This window comes from Lepisma saccharinum, chromosome 1 (assembly GCF_977018435.1).
Source record: "Lepisma saccharinum chromosome 1, izLepSacc3.1, whole genome shotgun sequence".
In the NCBI taxonomy this organism is placed as follows: Eukaryota; Metazoa; Arthropoda; class Insecta; order Zygentoma; family Lepismatidae; genus Lepisma; species Lepisma saccharinum.
In genome coordinates this window covers 209,845,937-209,873,592 of record NC_139229.1, presented here as the reverse complement: position 1 = coordinate 209,873,592, position 27,656 = coordinate 209,845,937, and the positions used below count along the sequence as shown (strand labels likewise).

The 27,656-nt window shown below is 37.3% G+C and overlaps 1 protein-coding gene across 3 annotated transcripts in view; it reads right to left on the bottom strand.

The window, feature by feature from the left end:
• Nucleotides 1-22,027, bottom strand: part of LOC145978817 (vesicular glutamate transporter 2.1-like) — a 30,491-nt gene extending 8,464 nt beyond the window's left edge. Inside the window, exons 1-10 of one of the 3 annotated variants that reach the window (XM_083111660.1) lie at nt 22,012-22,027; nt 21,443-21,587; nt 19,820-19,976; nt 19,149-19,382; nt 17,066-17,243; nt 15,924-16,060; nt 14,231-14,354; nt 9,199-9,332; nt 6,315-6,457; nt 1,679-1,799 (exon numbers count right to left, since the gene is read on the bottom strand). In XM_083111660.1, the coding sequence (XP_082967786.1) occupies nt 1,679-1,799; nt 6,315-6,457; nt 9,199-9,332; nt 14,231-14,354; nt 15,924-16,060; nt 17,066-17,243; nt 19,149-19,382; nt 19,820-19,976; nt 21,443-21,543 (1,329 nt within the window). In that variant the 5' untranslated portion in view covers nt 21,544-21,587; nt 22,012-22,027. Of the gene's footprint in view, nt 1-1,678; nt 1,800-6,314; nt 6,458-9,198; nt 9,333-14,230; nt 14,355-15,923; nt 16,061-17,065; nt 17,244-19,148; nt 19,383-19,819; nt 19,977-21,442; nt 21,588-21,901 lie in introns of all 3 variants that reach the window. The other 2 variants (XM_083111649.1, XM_083111671.1) reach the window with 2 other exon arrangements.
• Between the last annotated feature and the right edge of the window lie 5,629 nt (nt 22,028-27,656).

Genomic DNA, 27,656 nt, shown 5'->3' with positions numbered 1-27,656 from the left:
TTTTACAGCAATGTAAACAAAAATAGCGACATGAATGACCACAATGATCATCCCCTAGGGGATCGCCTTGTTTGTGTATAGGGAATCACCATTCAACACTGTCAAGAAATGGAGCAAAGTGAGAATAAATTCTGTGCAAGCAGAATAGGTGACGTGTTAAAATAGTAACCACAGACAAATCTATTAGGTTAGGTCTGTGATAGAAACGCACATTGGCTTGGTTGTCCATTGACAGAGCAAAGAATGAGGAATAGGTGCACTGCAGGGCATTTGCCCAGTCAGTTGGAACTCTGTCGTTCATTCAGGCGAGAAGGTATTTGAAAGATTTTAGTAGCAGATAACAACCAAACCCTTCCTTGGTTACATACACCTCACATTTCCTCTGGGACTTTCACAACATTGGCATTGGGAGGGAGGTGGTTGATCCTGTCTGGAAATCAGCACCCTTCATTTCAAATTATTGTTATTATTATAATTATTATTAATAATAGCAGTTATAAAGTTTGGTTAGTCTGAATTTAAAATCCACCAGCTCTCATGCAAGTTAAGGGAAAATTAATTGAATTAAAAATTAGCATGTATTATGTATGTGAGGCAAATACTAAAATTAACAGGAGTATATTTAGTGTTCTGGCACGGAAATTGTTCTACTAATTTAATATGTTACGGGCATGCATGCATGACACCAAACTGGCAACCTGCAAGTACATGACAGTGTGAGTGCAACTTCCATAAGCATATCTGTAGTGGTAACTTTACCATCTATCCTTTTGTACGGAAAAAAAATAGCCGAATGCAATGGATGAAAATCCCAACTGCTGGTGCTGTAATTATAGTCACCCCTTACCGATGAGTTTCTTTCTTCAATGCCATGGCCTGTGGGACAGCTTCCTTGCAAACACACGTCTCGCGCACCTGTCTCCCGTGACGTCACGTTCCCAAGTTGCTTGAAATATGCGAGTTTGACCAGAAGTGAAAGCAGGTGCCTCCAAGCGGAGGATATGCGAACTTCTTGCAGGTGCTCTTTTAAGAATGCAAAAGTTTGCTCCTGAGATGAAAGTCTGTCTATTATCTTTGTCTGTGATATTACTGCCTACATCTTCTTGCACTTCCAAGACAATAAACTTACCTTTAAAATTATTATACATTAGAGTCCCGATAATTCAAAGTGGATGGGATCGAGACTACTTCAAATTAAAAGAAAACTTACATTGTATGGAATAAGCTAGGGAAAATCTGAAAAGTCAAAACTACAATGGGATACAGTATTGCTACATTGCTCAGTATAGTAGTAACAATGACGTGGGGGGAAAATAGTTGAACAATATTGAACTTATGGTTTTAAAAAATGGTCAAATGTCTTCTGCTTCAGGATGTTGTATTTTAACAAGCAGCAATATCATGCTATTGTCTAAGTATCAGATTGTTGGTACACATAGGGTATTACTGCCTCCAATGCAGCGAAGTGTTTCTCTTCTTCTTTTTTTTTGTTGGTTTGTTAGTTTTGTTAAGTTTTTTTCTTTTGTTTTGAATTATATGGATCATTGGACTATCAAGACTCAAATTATCGACTGTACTATACTTTATTACCTGTTACAATTATCTTTTGAGTGATGGTTTTTATGAAAGCTTTTGTAGTATAATAGAGTCAGAGAGAAAGAAGCAAAATTTTACTCACTTTATGCTGAACAAGATGTCCAGTAAGAAGAGGACTAATCATGCCAGGCAAGGTAGCCATAGTATTAGACAGTCCCATGAGTATACTAGCAAACTGGGGAGCAATATCTAAATGGTTCACACTGAAAAAAAAAAAGGAAATGATAATATTACAACAGAGCATATAAAGTATCAACACTACTGACATGTATGTAGACAGAACTTAATTTGCACACACACATACACATGTAGCTTCTTCTTGAAATAAAGATCATTATGAGGATTCACAGTATCAAAGATTTAATACATAATTTACGAGGAGTGTTCAATAAAAATTTACCCTCACCAGCTTACAGTTGGAGGACACGGAAGTTTGCTCACTTATTAGTCCTTCTCTTCCTTACGCTAACACCCAGAGTCAGACATTTCTCCCATCGTTTCATGCAGCTGTGCAGGCTATTCGTACAGAACTTGGCAGGCTGACAGCATCTCATTAATTAGCGTGTCGTCATCTGAAAAGTGCCTCTTTCAAAAAGAACTTCAAAGAAGGAAAGAGGTGGAAGTCAGGTGTTGCAAGGTCAGGATAATAAGGAGGATGGGGTAGAATTTCATAGCCATAGAAGCGTATTTCGCTTTAGGTGACACTCGCATTGTGGATAGGAGCAATTTACACCTTTGGAAAGCTTACCGTGCCTTTTCCAAGTGCACTTTCATACCCATGTGGACACAGGAAGTGTGTTATGGGAAATCTTTATTGAACACCCCTTGTATATGCTTATATCAAGGTGTCTGAACTTCCCTTCTTCATACAAACAACTTTACAAACAAATTAATTGTTGATAATCTATTATTACATAATACAATCCAAACATTCACCCTATTCCTTATTAACATTATGTATACATCAGTTTATAAGGTAGTTTTCTCTGTTGAGAGGACCGAAGGCTGCTGGAAAAGTTTCTGCAATCAATATGAAAAAAGACATGTGAAATTCTGGGAATGGCTTTATTGTTTTTCAAAGTATTCACCCTTACGATCAATACACTTTTGCATACATTCAAATCAATTTTCAAAGCATTTTTTACACTCTGAAGCTGATACCTCAGAAACCGCTGTTCGGAATGCGTCAACAGCTGCTTCAGGCAAGACAAATCACTCACCCCGCATCTTATTTTTCATGTGTGGGAACAAAAAGAAGTCATTAGGTGATACATCAGGTGAGTACGGCCAATGAGTCATTAATTCAACAATTTTACTGGACAAAACATCAACAGTTTGGTGAGCTGAGTGGGAACTGGCGTTGTCGTGGTGAAGAATAATCCAACGATTTGGGTTTGTTTTACACAATTCATTGATGATGGCCTCTGGCAAACAAATTGTTGTATACCACTCAGCATTTACAGTCCTTCGATCTTCTAAAGCTATTGTTGCTACATGTCTGGTATAACTGAAGAAACAAGCAATCATTTGCTTGGTAGCATTCCTCAAACGAACAACTTTTGTTGGTTTCGGCTCACTTTGAAACACCCTAACAGTGGATTGCTGTTTAGTTTCGGGTTCATATGAATAGATTCAACTTTCGTCCCCTGTAAAGATGTAGTACAGCAAATTTGACTTGCCTCGGTTGAATTTTTTGAGCATTTCTTTACACCAATTTAAGCGACCCTGTTTTTGAGCTTTTGTCAAGTTGTGTGGGATCCAATGGCATGAAAGTTTCCGTACATTCAGATGACCATGCAAAATCGTATGTATTGCTTTCATGTCAATGTTCAAGGATGCCTGAATCTCACGGTATGTCACATGTCGATCTTTCTCAATCATTTCATGCACAGCATCAACATTACTGGCAACAGCAGACGTGGATGGACAACGAAATTCATCACTGAGAAATGTGCGACCACGCTGGAACTCGGAAAACTAATTGTACACAGTCCTATTGGATGGTGCTTCATCCCCAAAAAGCCAAATGAAATCGCTCGATGCAGTGTTTCGGTGTTAAACTACATTTGAAATCATAAAAAATCATTGCCTGAAAATGTTCACAAGAAATTTCCATTTCTCACACAAAACTACTACTTCAAACTGTTGTGAAAAATAAATGAATAGGCTTAAACAAACAATCAAAGATAATTTAAACATAAAAAAGGTCTATTCTTCCGATTTTTATAATAGCGGAACACTAGTGCCACTGTTGGTGGTAGTTTGCAGAAACTTTTCCAGCAACCCTCGTACTGGAATCTCAAGGAATCATCATAATACGATGTAGAGGGTTTGTCATCAGGCATTGACTCCTCAGGCACCACAGTACCACTGTTATTGTTTTAACTTTTTTTCACAAATCACACAACACTGATGAGGCATCTTGACCTGTATCTGGTGTGTGTACTTGTTCACCATTATCATCTTTCTTCTTTTGACTTTCAATGTGATATCTATCTATCTTGTCTTCAGTCCACTTCAACTGATCCTCATGAACAACCTGATTTCTACCTTCTACTTTCCCCAGCCATACAACTCTGCTTTTCTGTGTTATAATTTTTCCCTCCACATATCTCATAGGATCCCTCTTGTTCTTAAATAGTAACATAACCCATACTAAATCACCTCTTTCTTCAAACTTTTCCTTGTGTTATATCTTTTTTGTAATATTCATTTGCTATTCCTTCCATTTGTACATCAAATTTATTCCTGGGAATGTAGGAAAAGATCACTTGTAGGGGCATTTTCTTATCTACTGTGCCATATTAAGGATGCAGATTAATATAATAATCACAGAATGTTTTAAATTCCAAAGATGAGAATGGCAGACCTATACCCACCACAATGCACTTTGGTAGTTCCGAAATAGCAAAATGTCTTGACTAGATAATTCTCGAAATTTGTAAACAATGTATATGAAGCTCTATTACAATCTACCCATTTACTGTATGCATCCACACACTATTATAATGTTAATGTTGCTTCTGTGCATGAAAAAAAAATTGCATCCTTTCATCATGATTATTTGCATTCAATCCATGCTGTTAAACTTCTTAGCACTTGTATTTGGCTTGGTAGTCACACATGCTTAACGGGTGTTTACATATTCTTCAATAGCCTTATCTATTCTTGGCCACCAATGTCTTTTCCCGAAACATTACTTTCACTTTTACAATACCACAATGAACTTGGTGGGCTCTCCGAATAATGTAATTTCATACATGTTCAGGACGAATCAGTCTTCAACCCCAAAACGTAGCTCATCTGTAATGCTCAATTCGGAAAGTTCACTAAAGATTCTATCAATTTGTCTTTTTCAAACCCTCTCACTTCTTAAGGCAATTCATTCCAGCAACAAGGCCAGCCAGACTTAGGAACTTGGACAGAGGTTAATTTACACACACATGTAGCTTCTCCTTGGAATAAAGATCATTACGAGAATCCACGGTAACAAAGATTAAATACATAACTAGCATAGTTATTTCAAGCTCTTTGAACTTCCATTCATATAAACAATTTTACAAACAAATGATTGTCAATAATTAATTATGATGTAATGCAATTAAAAGTTTCCACACTTAACAACTACTGAATGTTCAAGTACACAGTAATACTTTTTACCTTAGGCCCCTTGTTCTCTGCAAGTAGATTCATGTAGAAAGAGATGAGAACTAGGGATCAGATTTTTGGGTAAATCAATATTTTTTTAAAATTTTTATCTGGACAAAAGCTGTAAGCATGGTAAAAAGTACATAAATATGGAATTGTATGTACATGTACAGAGATATATTTCGTGACTTCCATCATCAACAAGCCCACTTGTTACATCAGTCATAGAGCAGGAATGCAATGGATGTCTGGTGTACCTCCAACTGTTCTCTTCTATTTATTTCTTTTATGCCTATTTTTAACCATACCTTTTAATCAGAATGTTAGTTGTTAGCTTCTTTCCCATCTTCTTGAGTAGAGAATAAGTTGGTGGTTCTTGACAATTTGCAGAATAATCAATATCATGAATATAAATACGTGTATTTACCACTTTTCCTTATGGAAATACATATTTCCTAGACTGTACATTCAGAAATTCACAATACTAATTTTTCTATACACTTTCCAGAAAGAAAGTGAATAACCAACTTATTGGCTTGATGGCAAGCAAAATTATTACTTATTGCGATAGAAATGAAGCTCTGTCTCCACTTCCTTTCTCCCCACCTAAACACACACACACACACACATGCATATATGTATATATCAGAACAAACAAGAAACACTCAGTTGGACTTAAATAGGAAGAATCGAGTAAGGCCTTTTTTCTACCGAACATAGCTTGAATTATAATTTTCTTGCAATTATCCTCTAACAGTGTTACTTTAGTCTTATAAATAATTAACAAAGGTTCTGTGAGAGAAAATAAATTGGATGTGGAATATGTAATTTTTTACTTACAATCACTTTTTAGTGATGGGCATGACCCCACCCAATAAAACTCACCAGACAATTAAAGTTCAGATTCGTAGAAGAAAAATGACATCCAACACTGCATATTTAGAACAAATTTAATACTGCAGTAAAATTAACTACTTGTACTGACCATTTTTGTTAACCAGTCTAAGTTTCCACCAAGTAATACAATACACAATTTATTGTAAATGTAGGAAAAGTTATGGACTAATTACCTGAATCCAGCCCAAGCAAAGCCTCCGAATCCAACAGCAAGTGTGATAAATGAAACTATTTCTGTAGGCGTAGTGGAATGCGCTGCAGCCAAAAGAAATATTGTTTGGCAAATGAATGCTCCACAGTTGCATAATTTCCTAACCTATTAAGAAAATTCATGAGACTAACTTTGTATGTGTATATGTGTTATATAAATGAACAAAATCTGAATACAACTTCTATAATTATACAAGCACAATCATTGTATTTATAAATCAAAACTTTCCTCCTCTCTCTACGATGTCTTTCAAATTTATTGAAAAAGATATTAGACTCAAAACATTCAGATAAATTCAAATACACAATTTAATTGCATTCTTTCTTTTGTGAGTGTTCATTCATCAATTTCATCATATCGTCACACATCCTCATCATGATTAGCCAAGAATAGCAGAAAAGCACCACTACATACCAAAAATTAAGTCAAATCAATGGCATTCTGATTGTATGTTGTTAAGTGCAATTACATCCCACTTTACAAACCAAAGAAATCCTTTTTTTTGTATTTTTTAAAGTAGAAAGAAATAAGTTTTCTTTTTATGTATTTTTCTGTTTTTGAAACATGCCATGCATCAGTAACTATGTACTGACATGCATTTATGCAATAATCCGTTTGCTACTTAGAATTTGTTGATTGTTAATATTTTTTCTCTGTAACTTAGAAATTCTTATATATAAATGCACAGCTCTTTATTTTTTTAATGTCAGCATTCCCAAGAAATTGTGGGGTGCACGGACATCAAAAAAAAAAAAAAAAAAAAACAATCAGGACAGATAAAAAATCCTTAGCTTTCCCCAAAATAAAATCATAAATATGCCACAAATGTTGACTTGCACGTATGAAACATATTATCAAATTAACATGACAAGTAGAAACAAGAAATATAAATTTCATAAATTTATTGCATTTAAGAATTAGATTAAGATGCAAGTTAGTTAAATGCAAATTTGTAACTTCAACAAGCAACAAAGATGAAGAGGTGATGGCAAAATACAGAGCAGTATTTTATGCATAATCTGAATTTTATCTGCAAACACCACTCTACTTCGTTTTTTAATGACAAGAGTTTTAAATAGAATAACAGACTGTGAAGAATGTGTAATATCTGCATTGTTATAGTTTTTTGGGGCAGCAATTTTAAAAAGCTGTCCATTTGTAAGTTTTCATATTTTACATGTCAAGAAGAAAACCTCTTTTATGGATAATTGCCCAACCCTGAATACCAGTGATTATAAAACGAAAATTTACAAAGATTATTCTTGTGAAAGAAATTACTAATTGAATTACATTAATAACGATGGAAATGATAGTGATGTTAGGACGATTTTACAAAATTCACACTTTTTACATTGATGATGCAGATGACGACATTCTTGTCTTCCACCTTCTGCCAGCTAGAGACTTGCAAAATGTGTTTCGTTGTTACCTTCTTGACACTTGGCAGGAAGAGTGGGATGCGATAATGGGGAACAAGCTTCAGGCTATTAAGCCCATCATAGGTGCATGGTGTTCCTCATCCCATTCCTCTTCTTGAGAAGAAGTTCTTGCCCGACTGTGTATTGGTCACTTGCTGCAAGGGTTGGACCCTCTGACGTGTCACATTTGTAATGTGGTTTTAAGTATTCAGTATATTCTTGTTGAATGTGCTGATCTTGCTTTCCTCTGGAAAACATTTAATCTTCCCAGCTGTCATTCCTGTTGGGTGATGACAACAGTGTATTATCATGTGTTTTCAGCTTTTTGAGAACAGCTGGTCTCTTCCACTGTCTGTGAGGAAGCTCTTAGTGTATTCTTACTTTTTAATGTGTTGTGTTTTTCTGGTGCAATTTTTGCCAATTCAATATCCGAATTAGTTTGAATCCTTTGAAAAGTCATACTTTCGTGATTTGCTTAGTGCTATTATTCCCTCTAGGGCACAACAAAGATCAGTTATTTTGTTTTCGTAAATTTCATTCTGAAGGGAATTTTATCCCCAATTTAGGTGCAAAGTACTACTTATTCAATCATTACATTCTGACATCACGTGTTGCTGAACACTGAGGCACGGGGTTTCACAAAAGATATAAGATCAGTATTTACACTACAAAAGGTTTTTGCATATTATCATCAACAAATCGTCGTTTGCTCACATTGCTGCAAGTTATCTAGTTCTACAGACCGCAATGATAGTAACATGATGTAAAATAATTGTTAGTTAGTATCTTGCGATATGGGTGCAAATAGCCAGCAGTGCTAACCCACACATTTTAACAAACAATGTAAAAATGAAACCGAGAAAAGATTTAAGATTTCAAGATAAGTAAAGTGACATAAAATTAACAAAACACATAAATATATATTTCAAGACACTCAAAACAATTTTGGAGAATATGTTGTCATCTGTTTGACATAATAATGAACACGTTCTTGTGGAAAAATATTAATTTGAGAAGTTGCAAAATATAAAAGTTATACAAACTCAAAGCCCGTGCGACTAACGCAAATTCAAATGTCTCCATGCATAGAGAAATTCAATTGCTATTGACAAGACGAACAGTGGTGCTCGCGTTGGACGTTGCAAGTACGTCGGATTTCACGTGACGTCTTCCCAGGTAAACAGAAAAACATGGCAGGCCTCGAGGCCTGTGGATTCTTGATCAGGGAAGCTCGCTTGCGGAATGTCAAACACCTAGCTTGACGTGCATGTTGCATATTATTTTAGGCACAACACCGGGTTTCTTCCGGGTCTCATGCAGGCCTCTGTTTATGGCCAACTGGCATTCTATTGATATGTATATTTTTTCCTATGATTCATTAACATTTAACAATGTGTTTGTTGGAATATATTTTTTTAAGTAACTTACTTGAGTGGTTGTTAGGTATCCACCAGTCCTCAGATAATCAGCAAAATGACCTCCAACCTGGACAACAATACCCATGACTAGATACGGAAGAGCAGATATAAAACCTGCATGTCTCAGATCATAATTTAAAACATCTGAAAAGAGACATTGAGAGAATACTGAGTAAAATATAAGGCAATAGTGAACCAGTAAAGAACATGTCATAAGAATGATAAAGTTTCAGAGGCTGTCTTTGAAATCAGAAGTATAAATCCAAACCAAAGAGTTTGACAAAATTGTACATTCTGCCCAGTTTAAAAATTTATATGAGACAGTATCATCATAATCATGTCTAAATTATTTGAATAGCACAACTTTCATGTTTTAATCATATATGGGTACTGGGTTCAATACCCGGTGGAGGCACATAGTGGTTCGGATTTCACTTAAAACTGTAGGTCCAGTCCCGATTAGCCTTTATGTGGATGTGCACTTAAAGCACCAACTCAATCAATCAATCATATATGCTGACCCTTGCATCTCTTGAGCAATGTGTATCTGAGTTTATGGGAACAGCCAGATGTGTATATATATAGCTTTTTCTTTATAATATTTCAACGCAGTGTCTTGATAGAGTACCCAACAGCAGCGGCCGCTCATAAGGCGATACGGACGCCACACTGCCGTGTGCAACCACAAGTGAACAAACATTACATTAACATTTATATATTAGCTTTTACATTGTCTGAATTGCAAATATTCCATTGCTTATAGATCGTTGGTTAGTCGGTTCTGTATTCATTCTTCCGCAAAAATTGCGAAGTTTGCATGCCACCGTGCGGGGGAATACGCAACTTGGAGAGAAATCTGGTGGGGTGACGTCCTCCCACATTACGAGACGTAGAGCATTCTCAGGCGCGGTCGCGAGGGAACTGAGGGAATAACACGTTCGGGATCTGTCCAAGGGAGGATGGAGGGTTTGTCGTCCGAAACCCACCCCCTAGGTGGCCCTCTCTCCGCAGAACGGTAAACAATGAAGAGTTGCCAGAAGCAATGAAGTTAACAGAAGATAGAAAATTACCAACCGTTGAAAAAAATCATTCTGTATTCCATAATCTTATTCACTTATGACATAAAAGTAGAGCAATAAATTACGCAATTTCCAATTAGGAAGAAAATGTCGGTAGCTGAAAAAGTACAGACTCTTGCTTGATTTTTGTTATTTACCGTCGCTTTCTGCTACTTTTCGGTAATCCCGAGGATGAGGATGAGTGATGATATAATGAAATTGATGGAGGGGCACTCACAAAGAACACACATACCCATGCCGGGATTCAAACCCAGGAGCCCTGGCTTTGTAATGCGGTATGCTTGCCACGTAAGTCGGCTATAGATTCTTGTTACACGCAAAATTATCGTAGATATGCGTTGTATTTTTTCTGATTTTAGTGGAAAGTACAGTTGGATTACAATGATGTGGAGTGCATCATGTAGATTTAATTACATGATTTGATTAGCATGTTTGAAAAAAATCCTGATAATGTGACAAAGTTGTCCAATTTCTTTTGAAGTCGGATGTTAAATAAATTAGAAACTCGTCATCTAAACTCGCCAAGAGCCGCTACAGGAACCTGTGAACTACAAATTTCTGAAAATTTGGCAAAATTGTCTGGCAACCTCGAAGCAATAAAACGACCGGATCGGAAGACAATAGTGTTGACACTTGTCGTTTCTTCGTTTTCCATGCAAAAGTGAAGCTTTTTCGGTAGTTGTGTGCTGTAGTTGTGCATTTATCGCGATGAACAGTGTGGAGTAATTGTTGGTGCGAAGTTTTTCTACCAGAAGTTGAAAAAATAAAAAAGCTAAGCCGAATTTGATTCTAAAACAAGTGTGCAAGAAGGGAGGTCATGAGTTCACTCGCAAATTTCGCGTTGAACGGCAGAAGGATGGATATGTTACAAGCATGTCTGAATAAGATTTCTGGTAAGTTTGAAGTTTTTACTGTAGACCTTCTGGTAATGCACATGCTTTCCAGTGAGATATTTATTTTGGTGGCCTATTTCACATTTCAATTAGTCATGTTGGACAGGGAACTTTTATGTGTACATTTTTTACTAGAAATTTTCACGATCAATGCACGTAAATATTCGTCATTGTGCTTATCAAGTTGTGTAAAAATTAATATACCTTCTTCTGAATTTTCCCCTGTTAAGTAAAAAAAAATGCTACGACTAAATCTGTTAGAATTCTATTTCTTCTTCGCATTACTGTTAAATAATTATTAATTTATTATAATATGTGCAAACGTGTAAAATATGATATTTGGAAAAACACGAACATGTCAATTTCTTATTACGTTGGCTGTTATACGAAATTCATTATATAAACTCGCATTACTAGTAGAGTAAATTTGTGAGCTATCGCCCCTCCACTTTTGTCCACCACGAGCTGCCACTGGTACCCAAAATGACAGAGCATAGTCTATGCTGAGTAACAATTGCCATATAGGTTTTTAAGTTTCTGTATAAACTTTAAACATTTATTTCCAAATTTCATTGGTTACAATATGCCCTGGCTTGTTGATGTCCAGGAACAAACAATTGGTTACAATATGCCCTTGTTTGTTGATGTCCAGGAACAAACAACTAACTAACTCTCTAGCCTTATTGTACCCGAAGGTTCATGGCTGCAGCAACACAGTCCCTATCCTGAGCAAGATCCATATACTCTTTTCCATCCCTACCAATTTCCTTTAGGTCCATTTCAACATTATCCCTCCATCGTCGCCTTGGTCGTCTTTCTGGCCTCTTACCATCAGGTTTCTCAACAAGAATCCTGTAAACTATTCTTTCCTCTCCCATTTGTGCCACATGGCCTGCCCACCTGTCTTCTTGATTTAACCAAACAAACAAATTTTAAAAAAGGCCGAAAACAGCAGAAAATAACACACTGAAAATCCAATGTTTTGCAGGTTTCACATCTGCATTGTCAAGAGAGCAATAGAGTAGAAAGAAGGTATAAGGTTTTTTTTTGCCTTGCACATCAGCAGGTAAGAGTATGAGGATCTCTATCCAGCATGTGGTATAAGAAGAAATTTAACCCTCCAGCGTGCATGCTGAGGGACTTTGTCACGCCACGACCACGTTTTTTTTTTACTGTGTCGAGACATGACTAGTGCCACCCTACCATGCGCTCTCGTATTCTTCCATTGGAGTTTCTGCTACCGAGGAAGGAAGGTGCCATTCTTCTGTCTACCTTTGTCTACATACCACAGGCTCGTTTCCATTCTTGGGGTGACTGAGTTTCCCCACATGCCTTCTCATGTAACTAAAATTTTAATTTTTATTATTATTATTATTATTTGGTTGCTTTTGTATCATTATTTTTATGACCAATCACTATTGTAGCAATGAATTTTTATCTTTATTTAATATTTCTATTGATTCATCATGCCATTTATTGAAGAAACAACAACTTCTTATTGTATGCATGAAAAGAAATAAAAAATACACATTTATGAACATTTTTAAACTCGAAGACACAAACATAGTACGTAAGAACCTTATTATTGTACAAGAGAAAATAAACAAATATAACAGAAATGTGTAAACTAAAAGATACAAATATATTATGTAAGAACAACAACTTATGTATTATTGCATGAGTGCAAAGAAATAAAAAAAAAACATTTGTAAACTCAAAGACATGAATAACGTTTGCAAGAATTTTATTATTTTACAAGCAAAATTAAATAAATACCAGAAATATGTATAAACTCAAACATACATATGTAGGGTGTGCCAGTTAAAAAGGCGATTTGGCTACCCTAGAAATAGCAAATTATGCGAGGAAGAAGAAAACTGGAGTGCTACCATTTTGAAAAGTAAACGTTACCATTTACTCTGGTAACGGTGTTCAATCGATATGGTGTTGTGGACCGGTGACCAATGCGCATTTGCTGTAAAGGAGTTTACAAAAACAACTAGTTATGTAGCCGCATGGCGTGCATTTCATGCTCATTTAATCTTGCATGTAATGATCCAGTTCCTTCTTCTCATGCAATCAACGGAAACGGATAATACTGTGAGGAAGAGAAGTGGAAGTGAACAACTTTCAATGTATGTGATGCAAAATGGGGGACACCAGCGTTATGTCATTTTCAAGTAATTGGACATTCTGTGCCGTGCTCCCAGCTAACTGTGGAGCAGGGCCGTGCATAGCAGCAGAGGAGGAGAAGGAGGGAAATCGAGTGGTGAAAGTGCAGCATTGCCAACCATACGGTCCTAACTGTACATGTACAGAAATTTCATGGCATGTACAGTCTTACAGTCCAGACCTTAGTCCATATGCTAAATGTACGGTTTATTAAAATTTACACTTGCTATTTTATCCGTAATATTTCCCTAAGAAATTCTTAAAGCAAGCGTATGGACCTGAAGACAAAAATACGATCCATTTGCCATGTACGTACGGTATTGTCGCTTTCAAAAGTTTGCAACACTTACACAGCAAAACAGAGAAATCGGGTAACTCGTCTCCCATTATGCAATCCAGTTTCTCTCACTGTTCATTGGTGGGGCCATCTCGCATCACTAGTTGCGCAGACTTGTTCTCGTTCCCCTGGTCTACAGTTAGCTGGTACAGGGTATATATGCACGATGTTTCTAAGCGTTCATCCAATTTGTAAGTATTGTGCTTTCATTTTGTATTTGTTTCATGTTACCGTGAATAAACTTCTATCTCTGGTGGCATTTTCAAATTTGCCCATTTCACTGCCGCATCCTGTATATAATATAAGAACAACTTTTCATTGTATGAGTAAAAATAAATAAAGAAATAAATAAAAAATAAACAATCAAAGACACAAATAAAGAATGTAAGAACATGTCTAAATAAAGGTATTCAATTATAAAAGTAAAACAACCAAATTTTTGAACGAGTAACAGCTGGGGAGACAAAGTCCCCCGTGTGCCTGCTCATGTTATAAAAAATAGCATGCCCGCCTGAGGATTAAGTGAATATTAGTTATAATATTACCCTATCTCATACTGACCTCTCATGAAAGTTGGGAGTTCTGTCAGTAATGTGTAGAAGCCCCAATTTTCACTGAAGTGAGCAATCATTATAGCCCACACAGGAAGGGAAGTAACAAATCGCTTCCAAGGAGGATCAACATTCTGGAAAAAGTTTTAATTCTTGTCACACATACAAGCACAAACTACCTTGGATTTTTGTACAATCAAAAATTTATCATCACACTATTGTTTTTGGTATCCAACTGCAGCCTAAATCAAAAGCCTTATAATGACACCAGTCTCAACCCTGCGAACAACAGTTACGACAATTTTAATTTCTGAAAATGTACCTTTTTTTTATTTCTTAATCAAATAGTAACAAGAAAACACAGAAATTTGCAGTTTTGATTCAACTAATGTGGTACTTTCAAATTAAAAAAAATATGAAAATTTGAGATCATCGGGTTGTAAATTAGCTCAAATTGAGTTCATTTGGCAAGGAATGGCCTCATAATGAAGTTGCAGGGATGAATACAGCAGATTATCTACGCATATGAAGAGAATGGGACTAGAGGGAAGAAGGGCCATGGAAATACCATAAAGTAGGCAGAAAGAGAAGGGAGTGGAGAGTGTGAGAAGGCAACAAGGAAAGATGGCAAAGAGTGCAGGGTTGGGAAATAGTACAAAGAGAGGAACTTCACTTATATTCTAACCCAGCAATCATTTCTGAGCATATTTCTTAGATATGACAAGTACATAAGAATTAACCAGATCAGTCAATGCATACTTTACTTCCAAGCATAAGCATCATGAAAAGGGGGAGGGGGGTTGAACTGAACACTCGTCTCTCCTGGAAATGGAGATCATCAATATAATATTAGAAAAAAGGAAAAAGCTGAGAATTGTGGTAGTCGATAACGCAAATAAATTCAGTTCAGTGCTCAAACAGAAGGGGAAAACAGGGGGATGCTACCCCTCACCAAGTAAGAAAATTTGCATAAAGCATCGCCCCTTGCTTCATTGTCTTAATGTTGAACCATTCAAACACCCCCTTAATTATTTCCACTTCAAACACTGGTTCAGTTAATTAGCATTCCAACAGAATAACCACATTAAAATATTAGCTAGTGAAAATATGGAGTATAAAATGCAGGAACCAGGCCAGAAATTCATGTCCTCATATTGTACAACTTAAACCAAGAAAAAATATCAAAAAATAAGATTTTCACGCCACACAAAGCAAACTTCATGACTAAAATTTACCCTACCTCTCAAAGATTTTTATTGAAAAGTGTGAAAATAATTATAATGACTGTGCATTTCTGTACAATAACAGCATGAAATGTGAAAAAAAAATCACAAAAAGTTATCTTGGATATTTACTCATGTGGCGCATAAAGCAAAAGCTAACCAAGTATACAATGAAAATTCAACAACAATAATAATAATTGTTATTTGATTATTAGTATTATTTCTGCTATTTAATTTCACACCGAATACCTACAGAAATGTCTGGCAATGCTCAAGCTTCCAAAACATGCAGCATTCATAAGTGTCTGAAGAAAGCATTCCTCATAATTTCAAGCAACTACTATTTTTATTTTACATATATTAAAACAGAGAATAGCACCATACACTAAAAACTTATTGGGGATACCGTAATTTGCATTTGTTAGAAGTGACGAGCCAATTCTGTTAGTGATTGCCCGCAACCAAAAAGAGATACTTTACCACCTTAATATGATTTGCTGCCGGACCAATAGAAGCCCTGATATAATCTAATTCTTCTTCTGTGATTTCACGGTCCTCTTGAGGTGTTTCGGTCACAACAAGCCACCACACAACACACCACAGCAATGCCACAACACCTGAAAGAAGAACGCAGCTATTAACTTTGCAGAAGTTCCATGTTTTGTCAGTAAAAATTCAACACATAAGTACACTATTTCTTATTTGGGAAAAATAACTTCCACAACATCTTTTTTAATACTTTGCACTATGGCAGTGATTTAATTTTAGCCTATCCATGTTTGCGCACAAACAAAAACACACAAACACTCTCCACAAGTCAATAACAAATAATATATCTGGAAAATTGAGGGGAGACCCGGCCTTGTCCACCCAGCCTCAAATCAATGGGTACTTGGTTGCTTGATTGATTGAACTGCTTTATTTTACTTCACTTCTCGTGCCACTTTTGGCTAATTTGTGAAGATGAGTATGAATGATGATATGATGAAATTGATGAATGGACACTCACAAACATCCATGCCCAGGCCAGGATTCGAACCCAGGACCCTGGCATCGCAGCACGATGTACTAACCACTATGCCACGGGGGCCGGCAATGGGTGTAACCCTGGCAGTAAAGGTGGCTGGAGCATGGTGCTGATCAGATCACCTCCAAAATGGATGAGATCGACAACGTGTGGGGCCCTACCCCCACATCACCTAAATGTGCCTTCATGGCACGGTGCTACATGTATGGGGGAAAATTGCCAATGAAATGTATGGCTGGCACAGAGAACTGATATTAAATATTTCAAGTACATAATTAGAAATTTTGAGGTGTAAATGAGCTCTGTTTAGTGGTTTGTCGTCATTAGCACAATCAAGGATTAATGGACTGAGTTATTGTCATACAGTACAAGTTGCAGCATGGGATAGGTCAGTTTCATTTAACAATATTTAGTACAACCAAAGGAAAATTAGTATACAACTACAATTACAGATAATGATGATAGAACCAAATTACAAACTTGCATTTATTAACACCTTAATCTACATAGACAAAAAAAAAAATGAATGTTTGCATATATTTACATAGAAGTCAGTACACTATTTCTTAATTTTTGTTATTGCTTCCTTGCTTACCAAATACATAGAATATTGATGGCCAACCCCAATTTGATTCTGCTAGCAATCCTGAGATTGGTAATGAAATTACTGTACCAAAATAGCTTCCGGAAAAAGCTAATGTGACAAGTTTACTTCTTTCTAATGGTGGAGCCCATCTGCTCCACACAGCATGGATTGATGGATATGTAACACCCTGAAATGAAGACAGACACTTGTAAAAGAGTATGTGTCAGAAAGATGTTCCATGTATGAAAAAAAAACTATATGCATATTAACCCCTATGAAAAATTGTAAAAGATATATACACTTCACTATAGTAACAAAAAAAAATCACAAGGGACTCATCTTGTCCTACAGCTGCTACATTAGGTGGGGGATTGGGGGGAGGAAATAATTTCCATGTCATACGTGAAGTGACAGTGTGGAAAATACATTAGACACACTGAACTGCAATACTATTACTGGCATTGTTTCGACAGTACTTACTGCACCTATCAGTGATATTGTTATTTAGCATTTTCTAGTTACAGTAAATCCTCATTAATCTGGACTAATGGGGGAGGGATAAGTTGAGCAGTTTAACGAAAGTCCGGATTAACTGAAATAACCTAAAAGAACAGTAGAATGTGCATTAAAACTCCATTTATAGCAACAAAACAAGCTTATTATGGTGTATTTAAAGGGCATACGTCTAAATACACTATTACAGCACAGTGTGTGGGAAAGAGAATTTCATCAGTGGTTGACTACCTTTTCTTAGGGAATTTCACTTGTTGACTTCTAGCTACATTTGAAACCTTGCATTTTTTTTTTTTTTTTTTTTTTTTTTTGCCTGTCCGGTTTAAGCAAAGTTTGGCTTATTGGGGTACAGATTAGCGAGGTTAAACTGTACTTTCAAATACCACTGCCATGACTCACCTGAACAAAACTACATGGGGTCTACGGTCTGCACAGGAAGAATGCAAATTCATGCTGCAAGTACTGATATTGTGGAAAGTTATTGGAAAATAGATAAGAACGAATTTATAGTGTCTCAAGGCAAAATATGAAAATTTGTTCTGCAGATGCGGCAACATTTGACATTATTATACACGATAAATAATAGTTTACATGCTTGCATAGTGCATACATGTAGTATGTTAGGTATTCATAAGAGAGATTTTGCACTGAAATGACAAGTGGCACCTCCCCACACAGAATGTCCTGAACTGGGGGGCAGGTACCTCTGCTGAAAAAAAGCTTTCGTGCAGTTATGTATAGAAACATGCAGTGAAATAATTATATTCTGCTTTTTGGTCAAATGAAGTTCAAAGGGATGGAAGGGGCCCAGCCTCTACAACCATCTACCCTTTTCAGTGTCATTGTGCACAGAGCACATGCAACAAAAGACAAAGGCTCCATGCAAAGTTTTCAAAACATGGGTTGTCTGATTTGCACTCAAGGAACAATGACACGTCCAGTGCATCATGCCTCTCTGGTGTGAATGAATGCATTTATTTCTTAGCACAGGGGTTCCCAAACTCTTTCGTTTCACAGCACTCTTATAGTGTTTCAAGATTTTTCAGCGGCGTCCAAGTCAGAATGTAGGCCTATCTAACAATTGCAACGCTCAGTTAGTGTGGTTAGGTTGCTTGCCTTAAGCTAACAAATAAACACACATTTCAAATTCAGAAACATTTTTGTGCAAAAAGTATTAAAACCATGTGTTCATTAGTGTCATTTCAGTGAATATATTGGAACATTTCGTGGTCCCCGTGTAAGCCAGCCACTGCAACACCGGGTTTGTAAAATGTAGCAATTCAGTGCAGTAATATGGTTTTGAAACTGATTGTTTTTAAAATTAAGAAAGTATTTCCAAAGTTTATTTTTCTCTCACATTCCTGTGTGAATTTCATGTCAAAAACTGATTTTGGCAAATTTTAATATTCTGATAACAATGTCTATTAAACATGTCTGATCATAACCTAACATTTCTACCTATCCAGTGGAATTTTAAATTACCGAAACATTCGAGAACAGTCATTGATAGTGGCAGGAACCCATACTATAAATAATATTCATTTATGCCTAAATGAATGAAACGTAATGCATAACTTACCTCAAAAATGCCTTCAATAACTCTAGCTGCAATCAGAAGGTACACATTAGCCTTCGCTAGTAAAGGAGTTAATAAGGTAAAAATAGCTGTAACTGCTATCCCCACACCAAACATCCTTTTTCCTCCTATTTGGGTGGCCAAATAGCCTCCTGGTATTTGAGTCACAATGTAGCCATAGAAGAAAGAACTAAGTACCAGGCCTTGAGTTTTTGGACTCCATGGAAAGTCCTGTTTCTGAAAATAAACAATAAAAATATAAATATGGCTAGAAAAGAAACAACTTCATTCCAAGTTTATTGTACTCTTGAAGATCTACTCAATGCTCATAGATAATACATTTGTTTGTGAATCGTCAACACTCCATGTTAAAAAGCTGATAAGTTCACTACTGAAATTCTATCCTTCCAGTAATGGGATATCAAATTATTTTGTGTAAATTTTCCCATATTTAAAGGAGAATTTTAGGGAAAACTCCAATCTACATTAAATCATCATGATTGTCCTAGTCTTCGTCCAAGTTTTTTTTCCTGTGTATACCTTCTTTACCTTTTTAAATCAAATACACTACACAATACAAAAGTTGTACAATAGAACACACATCTATTAGTGTTATGTAGATGGGTAGATATTCACTTAAGTTCTGAAAAGAATTATAGAAATCGGCAACTTACAAATTTTTGTGTCCCATTTTCTATAACAGTGTAGTTGCTTGTCATGGCTACAATAGCAACGCTCAAATTCACCCTTAGCGCATACACATTGCAGAATCCAAGAAATGCCAATATTGCTACTACATATCGTCTTGGTATAGCTTTCCTCCATCCTGGTCTAAAAAACATACAAGTGGAAATTATGTAGTCAAGACAGTAACACTGGAAACTAATATTATAAATATAGTACTCACATGGTTATTTTCCTGTAGTTTACGGTTATTACAAACATAAGAAAACAGTTTTTCTTTGTGATGTTTCAGGAGAACACACGCTCCTTTCATCAGACATTTATTTTCATTTTGACTAACCATTGATATAACTGTATCTTTAGTCAAAATGAAAATAAATGTCTGATGAAAGGAGCGTGTGTTCTCCTGAAACGTCACAAAGAAAAACTGTTTTCTTATGTTTGTAATAACCGTTAACTACAGGAAAATAATTCTATAATGCAAGCAATGCGTACATACAAGAAAAACTCACATGGTTAGTTTACATGTACACTATATGCCACATAGAAGCTAAAAACAATAAATTTAGAAAAACTTCAATTCGAACGCACTGAAATTTTTCAGCTGGCTTTGAAACTCAATTAGGGCTAGAGTCTAGTTTACGTCCTTCTTGCCCACTCCTTCTTACCCGTTTACGTCTTTCTTGCGCACTCCTTCTTGCCCGTTTACAAAACCGTGCTAGCAGACAGCCGGCGCTCCGGCATCCGTAGGGTAAGTAAGTTTTTCATTTCACACTTTCTGTCACTAACCATTCACGGGAACGAGGTATGCCTACGAGGTTAGGTTAGGGCTGTTAGGTTAGGTTCCATTAGCACTCATTTCACCCCTAAATATGTGCTTCATCATCGAAAAATGTCCTCAGTACGTTCAATCACTCATATCCAGACAACATCGGTTTTTCTCGATTTTCTCCTCCAGGAAATTTTTCCTCGCCTTGGGATTTACTTTGTTGAATTCCTTATAAAATAACCTTTCCAACAATATATTACACCAATTCCTTAGGAAAAGGACGTAAACTAGACTCTTACCTCAATTAGTAACTACACTATTGGATGAAATTATTCACGCAGAATATCACTAATTGCAAATTATTTCCAACAATTACATTCTCAATTTCTTATTTGTTCAAATTTCTGGTAAGCTAGGATTGTTAGCAAATTTGGACTTGAGACTACAATAACAAAACCTGCACTAGAATTCCATTTTACACTATGTAAATACAAAATAATCTGTACAATAACAAATATCAAAATTTAGAAATGAACCAGAGTTCTCCTTAAATTGAATTTATTACTGTTGACCCTAGTAAATGTATTATTAACTAGTATGGATCTATACCCATGAAAAAATGGGTCAACGGCTGAATAAAGATTATGATGATCTTTCATGGCACAATGTACAGTTGAAAATCATATTTTCTATGGAATGTTTTTACATGAAGTATGCACACATAGGCACATTGTCAAAGGAAATTATTTCATATTTGGAACATCGCTGTTGCATAATTAAATTATTCTGAATATTCGTGATGATAATGGTGAATATTAAGAATAATTTAATGATGGAAATATACCTTGATGCTGGTGGCACTTCAGAGAGATCTTGACCAAAAGAAGGTACAGATTTTATTGCGGTTCTCTCCGTTGGTGAAGAAGGATTTTCTGCTAATTCCATGTTGTTATTTCGCTTCTTGGCATTGCATTATACATAGCGTGTACCTTGAGAAAAAATATATAAATATTGATTATTATCGATAAATTTATGGATTTCCCACATTTAATTGAAACACAAAAACACATATATACAAAATATCTCTATTATGAAAAATTCACAACCGCAGACAAAATAGTTTGTCTGAGGCATGTGATAATAGTATTTTTTATCCAATTGTGTTATATGTTATATGTGTGTGAAGAAATCGAAATCCGCCTCAGTCCATATGTTTCGATAAAACATATGTTTGTTTGCAAACATGGGTAACATTATATTTACGCTATTTCTACCTTTACAAATATGTGCTCCTCTTATTCACCTTCATTTATGCACTTTGCATGTCCCTTTATTAACTGCATTTCCTTTATTTAATACAAAACATAACAAATTACACTCAAACTTCTTCACTTGTTGACACTACTTTCTCACCTGTGGCTTCCTCCCGTCTTCTGCTTGCAGTGTTTCAAATATACAACTATCTCCAGAAGATGGTAACTTTCCAAAAAACACTAAATGAAGAATTTATGTTCAGCATCTCATTGGAGAAAATTAGGGGTGTGTGGGGCAGAATATTTTGGGTCGGGACGGGAAATATTCGAAATTTCCTGAAGTTCTTGAAATCTCGGATTCTACACGTCATTTTCACCTTAAGTGATTGTTTTTGCATTTCTGGTAAAAAACTAACAATTTCCGTTAAGTTCCAGACATTTACAATGTAGAAATCGTAGAAAATTAACGCCTTTTTAAAATGACCATTCGGTATTTCCCGACTGCTCGGGATCGGGACGGGATTTCTTTTTTCCTGATCCCGGTCCCGACTTTTCGGGATCCCGTACACCCCTAAAGAAAATGGCCCCGTTCGGCGGGCCAGACGACTTCAAGTCGGCTTGAAGATCTTGCACGTTTAGCGTTCGGCGGGCGGAAGTTGACGTCACGTCTTGCAGAGTGAAGGTACTGTAGTGAAGGCGTCCGGACGGCTTACAGCCATCTTGCAGCTGGAGCAAGTTAAGGAAAAGTTGACTCGTTTCGTCTGCACAAGATCTTGCAAGATGCTTCCTTATGGCCCGAGGTGGAGGGAAGAAGGGAAAGTTGCGCGGGGACTGCTCGTCCCAAGGTTTTTTTCCTTGTGGTCGATCTATACCTAGAGGTGTGGAGATCTTCAACCAGCAATGGGGTGATGTGTGGTCAGCACGTCGAGATATCCGTGACCGGGTTACGCTACTTACTCGAAGCTTCCCAATTTCCTCACGGTGGTGGGTTGCCACCTGTCCTATACACAGGCCGAGAACCCAGAGACTGAACCCAGGCGAACTCGAACCCTTGCCGTCCTGCAGTCGGAGTCCAAAGCACAGCGCCTTAGACCGCACGACCACGGAGAAGGACAATGAAATATATACTATAAGCAATGCATTATGTCTTACATCGTATAGAGGCCATTAAAGCAAACATTTTTTTCTTAATAACGTTTTTCTGCTTGATGCCTCATTTCAATGCTATGAACCCTCGAAATGCGGAATTTTATCCCGAATACATGAAACCAGGCAGCATATGCTTACAACTGTAACTGACTAATTAACTTTGCAATGACGATAAACAAAATATGACTTATCTGTCAATCAGGTAGATATCCGCTTTATACGTATGTCAATAGCATAGTTATGTAAATTCGGAGAGGAATCCGAAGGTTGTATCGGCATCATATTTATTTTCAACATGATTTCAATTAACAGGTTCAACTATACTTTTTTTAAACTTTACTCATTTTAAACTCATTTTCATGCAGGTGCGGCTCCACGGGGAGGGCGATAGGGGCGATCGCCCCTCCCAACTGTCATGCTTTGGATATATTACTATGCCTAATAATATTCAAGACTCATTCGTTCTGTATTTTTATCACCGCGTTTAACAGGCTCGAGAAGTCCACTTTGTGCTCATGATAGGTTAATCGGAACTGGACCTACAGTTTAAATTTGGATCTGAACGAGTCTACAAGGTGCCTTAAAAGGGAATCTGATCTGAGACCACTGCAGAGAATGCGTTTTTATTTCTTTGTTTATTCTCTTTACTCCTCATATCTGACCTTCAGTTTACATTGACAATGGGAGGAATTGTGATAACAACAGGGACGTAGCAAAGGATGGGCGAAGGGGCCTCGCGTCCGATGGGCTTATTAGTTTTTTTAAAAAATGTGATAAATGGAAGTGAGAAAAATAGATGGAAACGGCTAATTTTTGAAGCTGATAAAACTACATTATGTTTTAACGGGTTAGAAATTCTAGTGAAACATTACAATTCGAATGAATACGTCAACTATTTAGTAATTTAAATAAACCGGGTGATAGCCGTCTGATTTTAGAATATCCAGGAAGCCAAACAACAACAATGAAACGTTCTCTTACAAAGGTTGATAAGCATAAACACAATTCTTGACTTCTCATGACTTAGCGGTTCGAGAACATCGAGAAACATTATACACAGCTAAATCAACAGAAAATTAAGGAAACTTCACGTATTTGGTGAAATTTCTTTCGAAATATGACCAATTACCAAGAACATTTCAGACGTATACAATAAAATAAGATTCCCATTATAATTATTATATATATATATTATTCTGATATTCAAAATGAACTGATACAGATAAAGAGCAACGATGTCAAAATGGCTATATTAAAAAAAAGTAAAATTAGCAAAGTCCACAAATTTACTAACTTCACGTTCAGTTTCAATATTTACTTTCTTTGAGTTCGAAACTACTTTTATATTCTAGATACTCTATGTGATCAAAAGTATCCGGACACACCGCGAAACGTATGTTTATCATAGAGGGCGACACAGTACTGCCATCTACCGCATAGAACACATAGTCAGCGAACTCAGTAGCTTGCAGACAGTGTGAGACAGCAGTATTGGGATGTTCTGAGAAACTCACAGACTTTCAACGTGGTCAGTTGGTTGGGTGCCACTTGTGTAGGAAGTCTGTGTGTGAGATTTCCACCCTCCTAAACATCCCTCTGTCCACTGTTTCCAATGTTATCGTGAAGGGATGTGTACAACTCAAAATCGTGCAGTCCAACCTCCCATGTTGACCTCCAGAGACCATCGAGTGTTGAAGAGGGTCGTACAGCATTATCGTAAATCATCCATCGCCACCATCTCACAGGAATTCCGAACTGCATCAGGATCTACTCCAAGCACCATTACTGTTTGGCGCAAGGTGCGGCAACTTGGTTTCCATGGCCGAGCAGCTGCCCATAAGTCAAACATCACACAGACAAATGTCAAACGCCCCCTCTTGTGGTGCACGGAGCATCGAAACTGGGCCATAGAACAGTGGAAAACCGTTGTGTGGAGTGATGATTCACAGTACGCAATGCGGCGATCCGATGGTAGGGTGTGGGTGTGGCGAATGCCTGGTGAACGACATCTACCAGCCTGTGTAGTGCCGAAAGTGAAATTCGGAGGTGGCGGGGTTAAAGTGTGGTCATGTTTCTCCTGGAGAGGGCTTGGCCCCTGGTTGCTTTACATGGCAATGTCACGGCACAATCTTACGTTGACATTTTAACAGCTTTCATGCTGTCTACCGCCGAAGACCAGTTCGGGGATGACCATTGTGTCTTTCAACACGACCGAGCACCCGTCCATACTGCAGGGCTTGTGGGGGAGTGGTTTGACGACAACAACGTCCCACGAATGGACTGCCCTGCGCAGTGTCCTGATTAGAATCCCATAGAACATCTCTGGGATGTTTTGGAATACCGACTTCGTGCTAGACCACACCGATCCACATCAATACCTCTTCTCATTTTGGCGCTCTGCGAGGAATGGGAAACCTTCCGGCACCTGATTGAAAGTATGCCTGTGAGAGTGAACGCTGTCATGAAGGCTAAGGGTGGGCCAACACTGTATTGACTGTCAGTGTTCCCGATGGAGGGTTGCCCAAACTTGTACTTTATTTTCAGTTGTGTGTCCGGATACTTCTGATCACATAGAGTATTTTGTAAGTGAACGTGACCTAACACAAAACAGCACAACAATGATTAACATACAACAGTTATTGTTCATTGTTGAAGCTCGTTACAGTAGCTATGAAACTACGTACATCCAAAAACTGACGACAGCAGACACACATAAGAATTACATTGTACTTTTACTTAAAGTAAATGTTCTTCATGCCGGATTTCCATTCAAAGTGGAGACATGCTGACATCTGCAGGATAGTACGTAAGTTTTTGAATTTTATTATTTTCAGTCGCTTTCTGTAATTTCTGGCTAACAGCGACGATGCGGATGAGTGATGATTTAATTGAATTAAAGAAAGGACACTTACAAGGACACTTACACCCAGATCGAGATTAGAAGACGGGACCTCCTGTGGCAAGATCGAAAGTCGGCGTGTTGGCTTATTTTTCTTCACTTTTCTCTCACTTTTGGCTTGTCTCGAAGATGAAGATGATGCGACAGTCACAAAGAATACCCATTCCCAGGCCATCATTTGAACCGGGAGCCTTATTAATACTATATATGTTCAAAGGTATTTGTCTGTAAAATAGACAAACCCTGTGGCCAACAGGTCTTAGAGTGTCAAAGCTTACCAACCAGATTTCAGTTAGATGGCGCCTAGTGAACATAGAACCCCATCACAGGTGCTGTATGCAGCTTGATAGATTAGATTGGAGAATGAATGCTAGTTATTCTCTTTATCTGCTATTTTATCTACTAGTTATATCCTGTGTGTTACATTTTGTGCTAACAAAATATAACACACAGGATTTTCCTGAAGTAACTTGGATTCTTACTATAACACGATTATGCCTTGTTTCCATATTAAACACACTTTGCTAACGAAGGCAGTTTTCTTCTTTTTAAAAAAATTAAAAGCACTATACACGTTAAGTTTCCACCCTATATCTCATGGATTCCTCTTATTTGGATGACAAGTAAAACTGTAGGACCTCTCCCGATAAGGTTTTTCCCTACCGTTTGGTAGGAGACGTCGTGGAAGTTCCACCTAGGACAATGGGCCTGCCTCTGCGTTGGTGGCCCTATACTATGGTGTGATAGTACATGACGTTTTCCGAGCTGTACAATTTCGTCAGCTCTGGAATATTCCTGGGTCGGGAAGGTCCTACTGTGGCTCAGCATCCACTGTCGTTATGCTGGGGTGAACTTGGCCAGCTTACCACGGTACAATTACAGTAATAGCAGTAATCCCTGAGATCTTCCATGTTACTTCAGGAAAATGTAGCTATGTAATGATATTTGATAGCCAGCGCGCGCATGTGTGTGTATGTATGCAAATAGTAGGTATGTAATGTAAGACCACTAACGGTTCTTCCTTTTGGGTCTGCGAAGTAGTAATTCCTTAAGCTTGTAGGTTGGGTGATAGGTATTTCAAGTTATTTGTGCAATTTTCATTACCTTAGATTCAAACATCAGTATTGCAGACTCAAAAGGAAGAATGGTGTATTATAAGAGATCGCTATGGAAATGAAAACGAGATCTTGTCATACACGATGCATCGACATTTATATCGAGTGTATTTGCAAGCGATATATCAAGTCGATTGCAGTTGGTTCTCCGGCGCAAGGCTGTAAGGTACAAATGGCTTTGCGTCCCTCTTCCAACTGAAAAAAAGAGGCCCTCACAGATGGTAGAGACGTTGACGGCGTTGTGAGGCTTTGAACTGGCATCTGCCTGTACCAACCAAGCTGCATCTTTTCAGGATATTAATAGACATATAGGTATTGCCCAGGAACCCTCGACAGAATTATGGAAGCTATTGCACCGACAGGAAAGCATATCAGATGTCCTAACTTCACGGCCTCAAAATCAACAACACAAGGATGTTCACAGAGACGAATTCTAGGTCCAGAATTGTGGAATGTAAACTTGGAACCATCTCTAGAATAATTAGGAAATATTTCGGTTGATTGATTGATTGATTTAGTTTATTTTACTTCGAGTTTTGTGCCTCTTGGCTAATTTGCGAAGAAGGGGATGAGTGATGAAATGATGAAATTGATGGATGGACATTCACAATCAACCAAGCCCGACCTGGATTCGAACCCGGG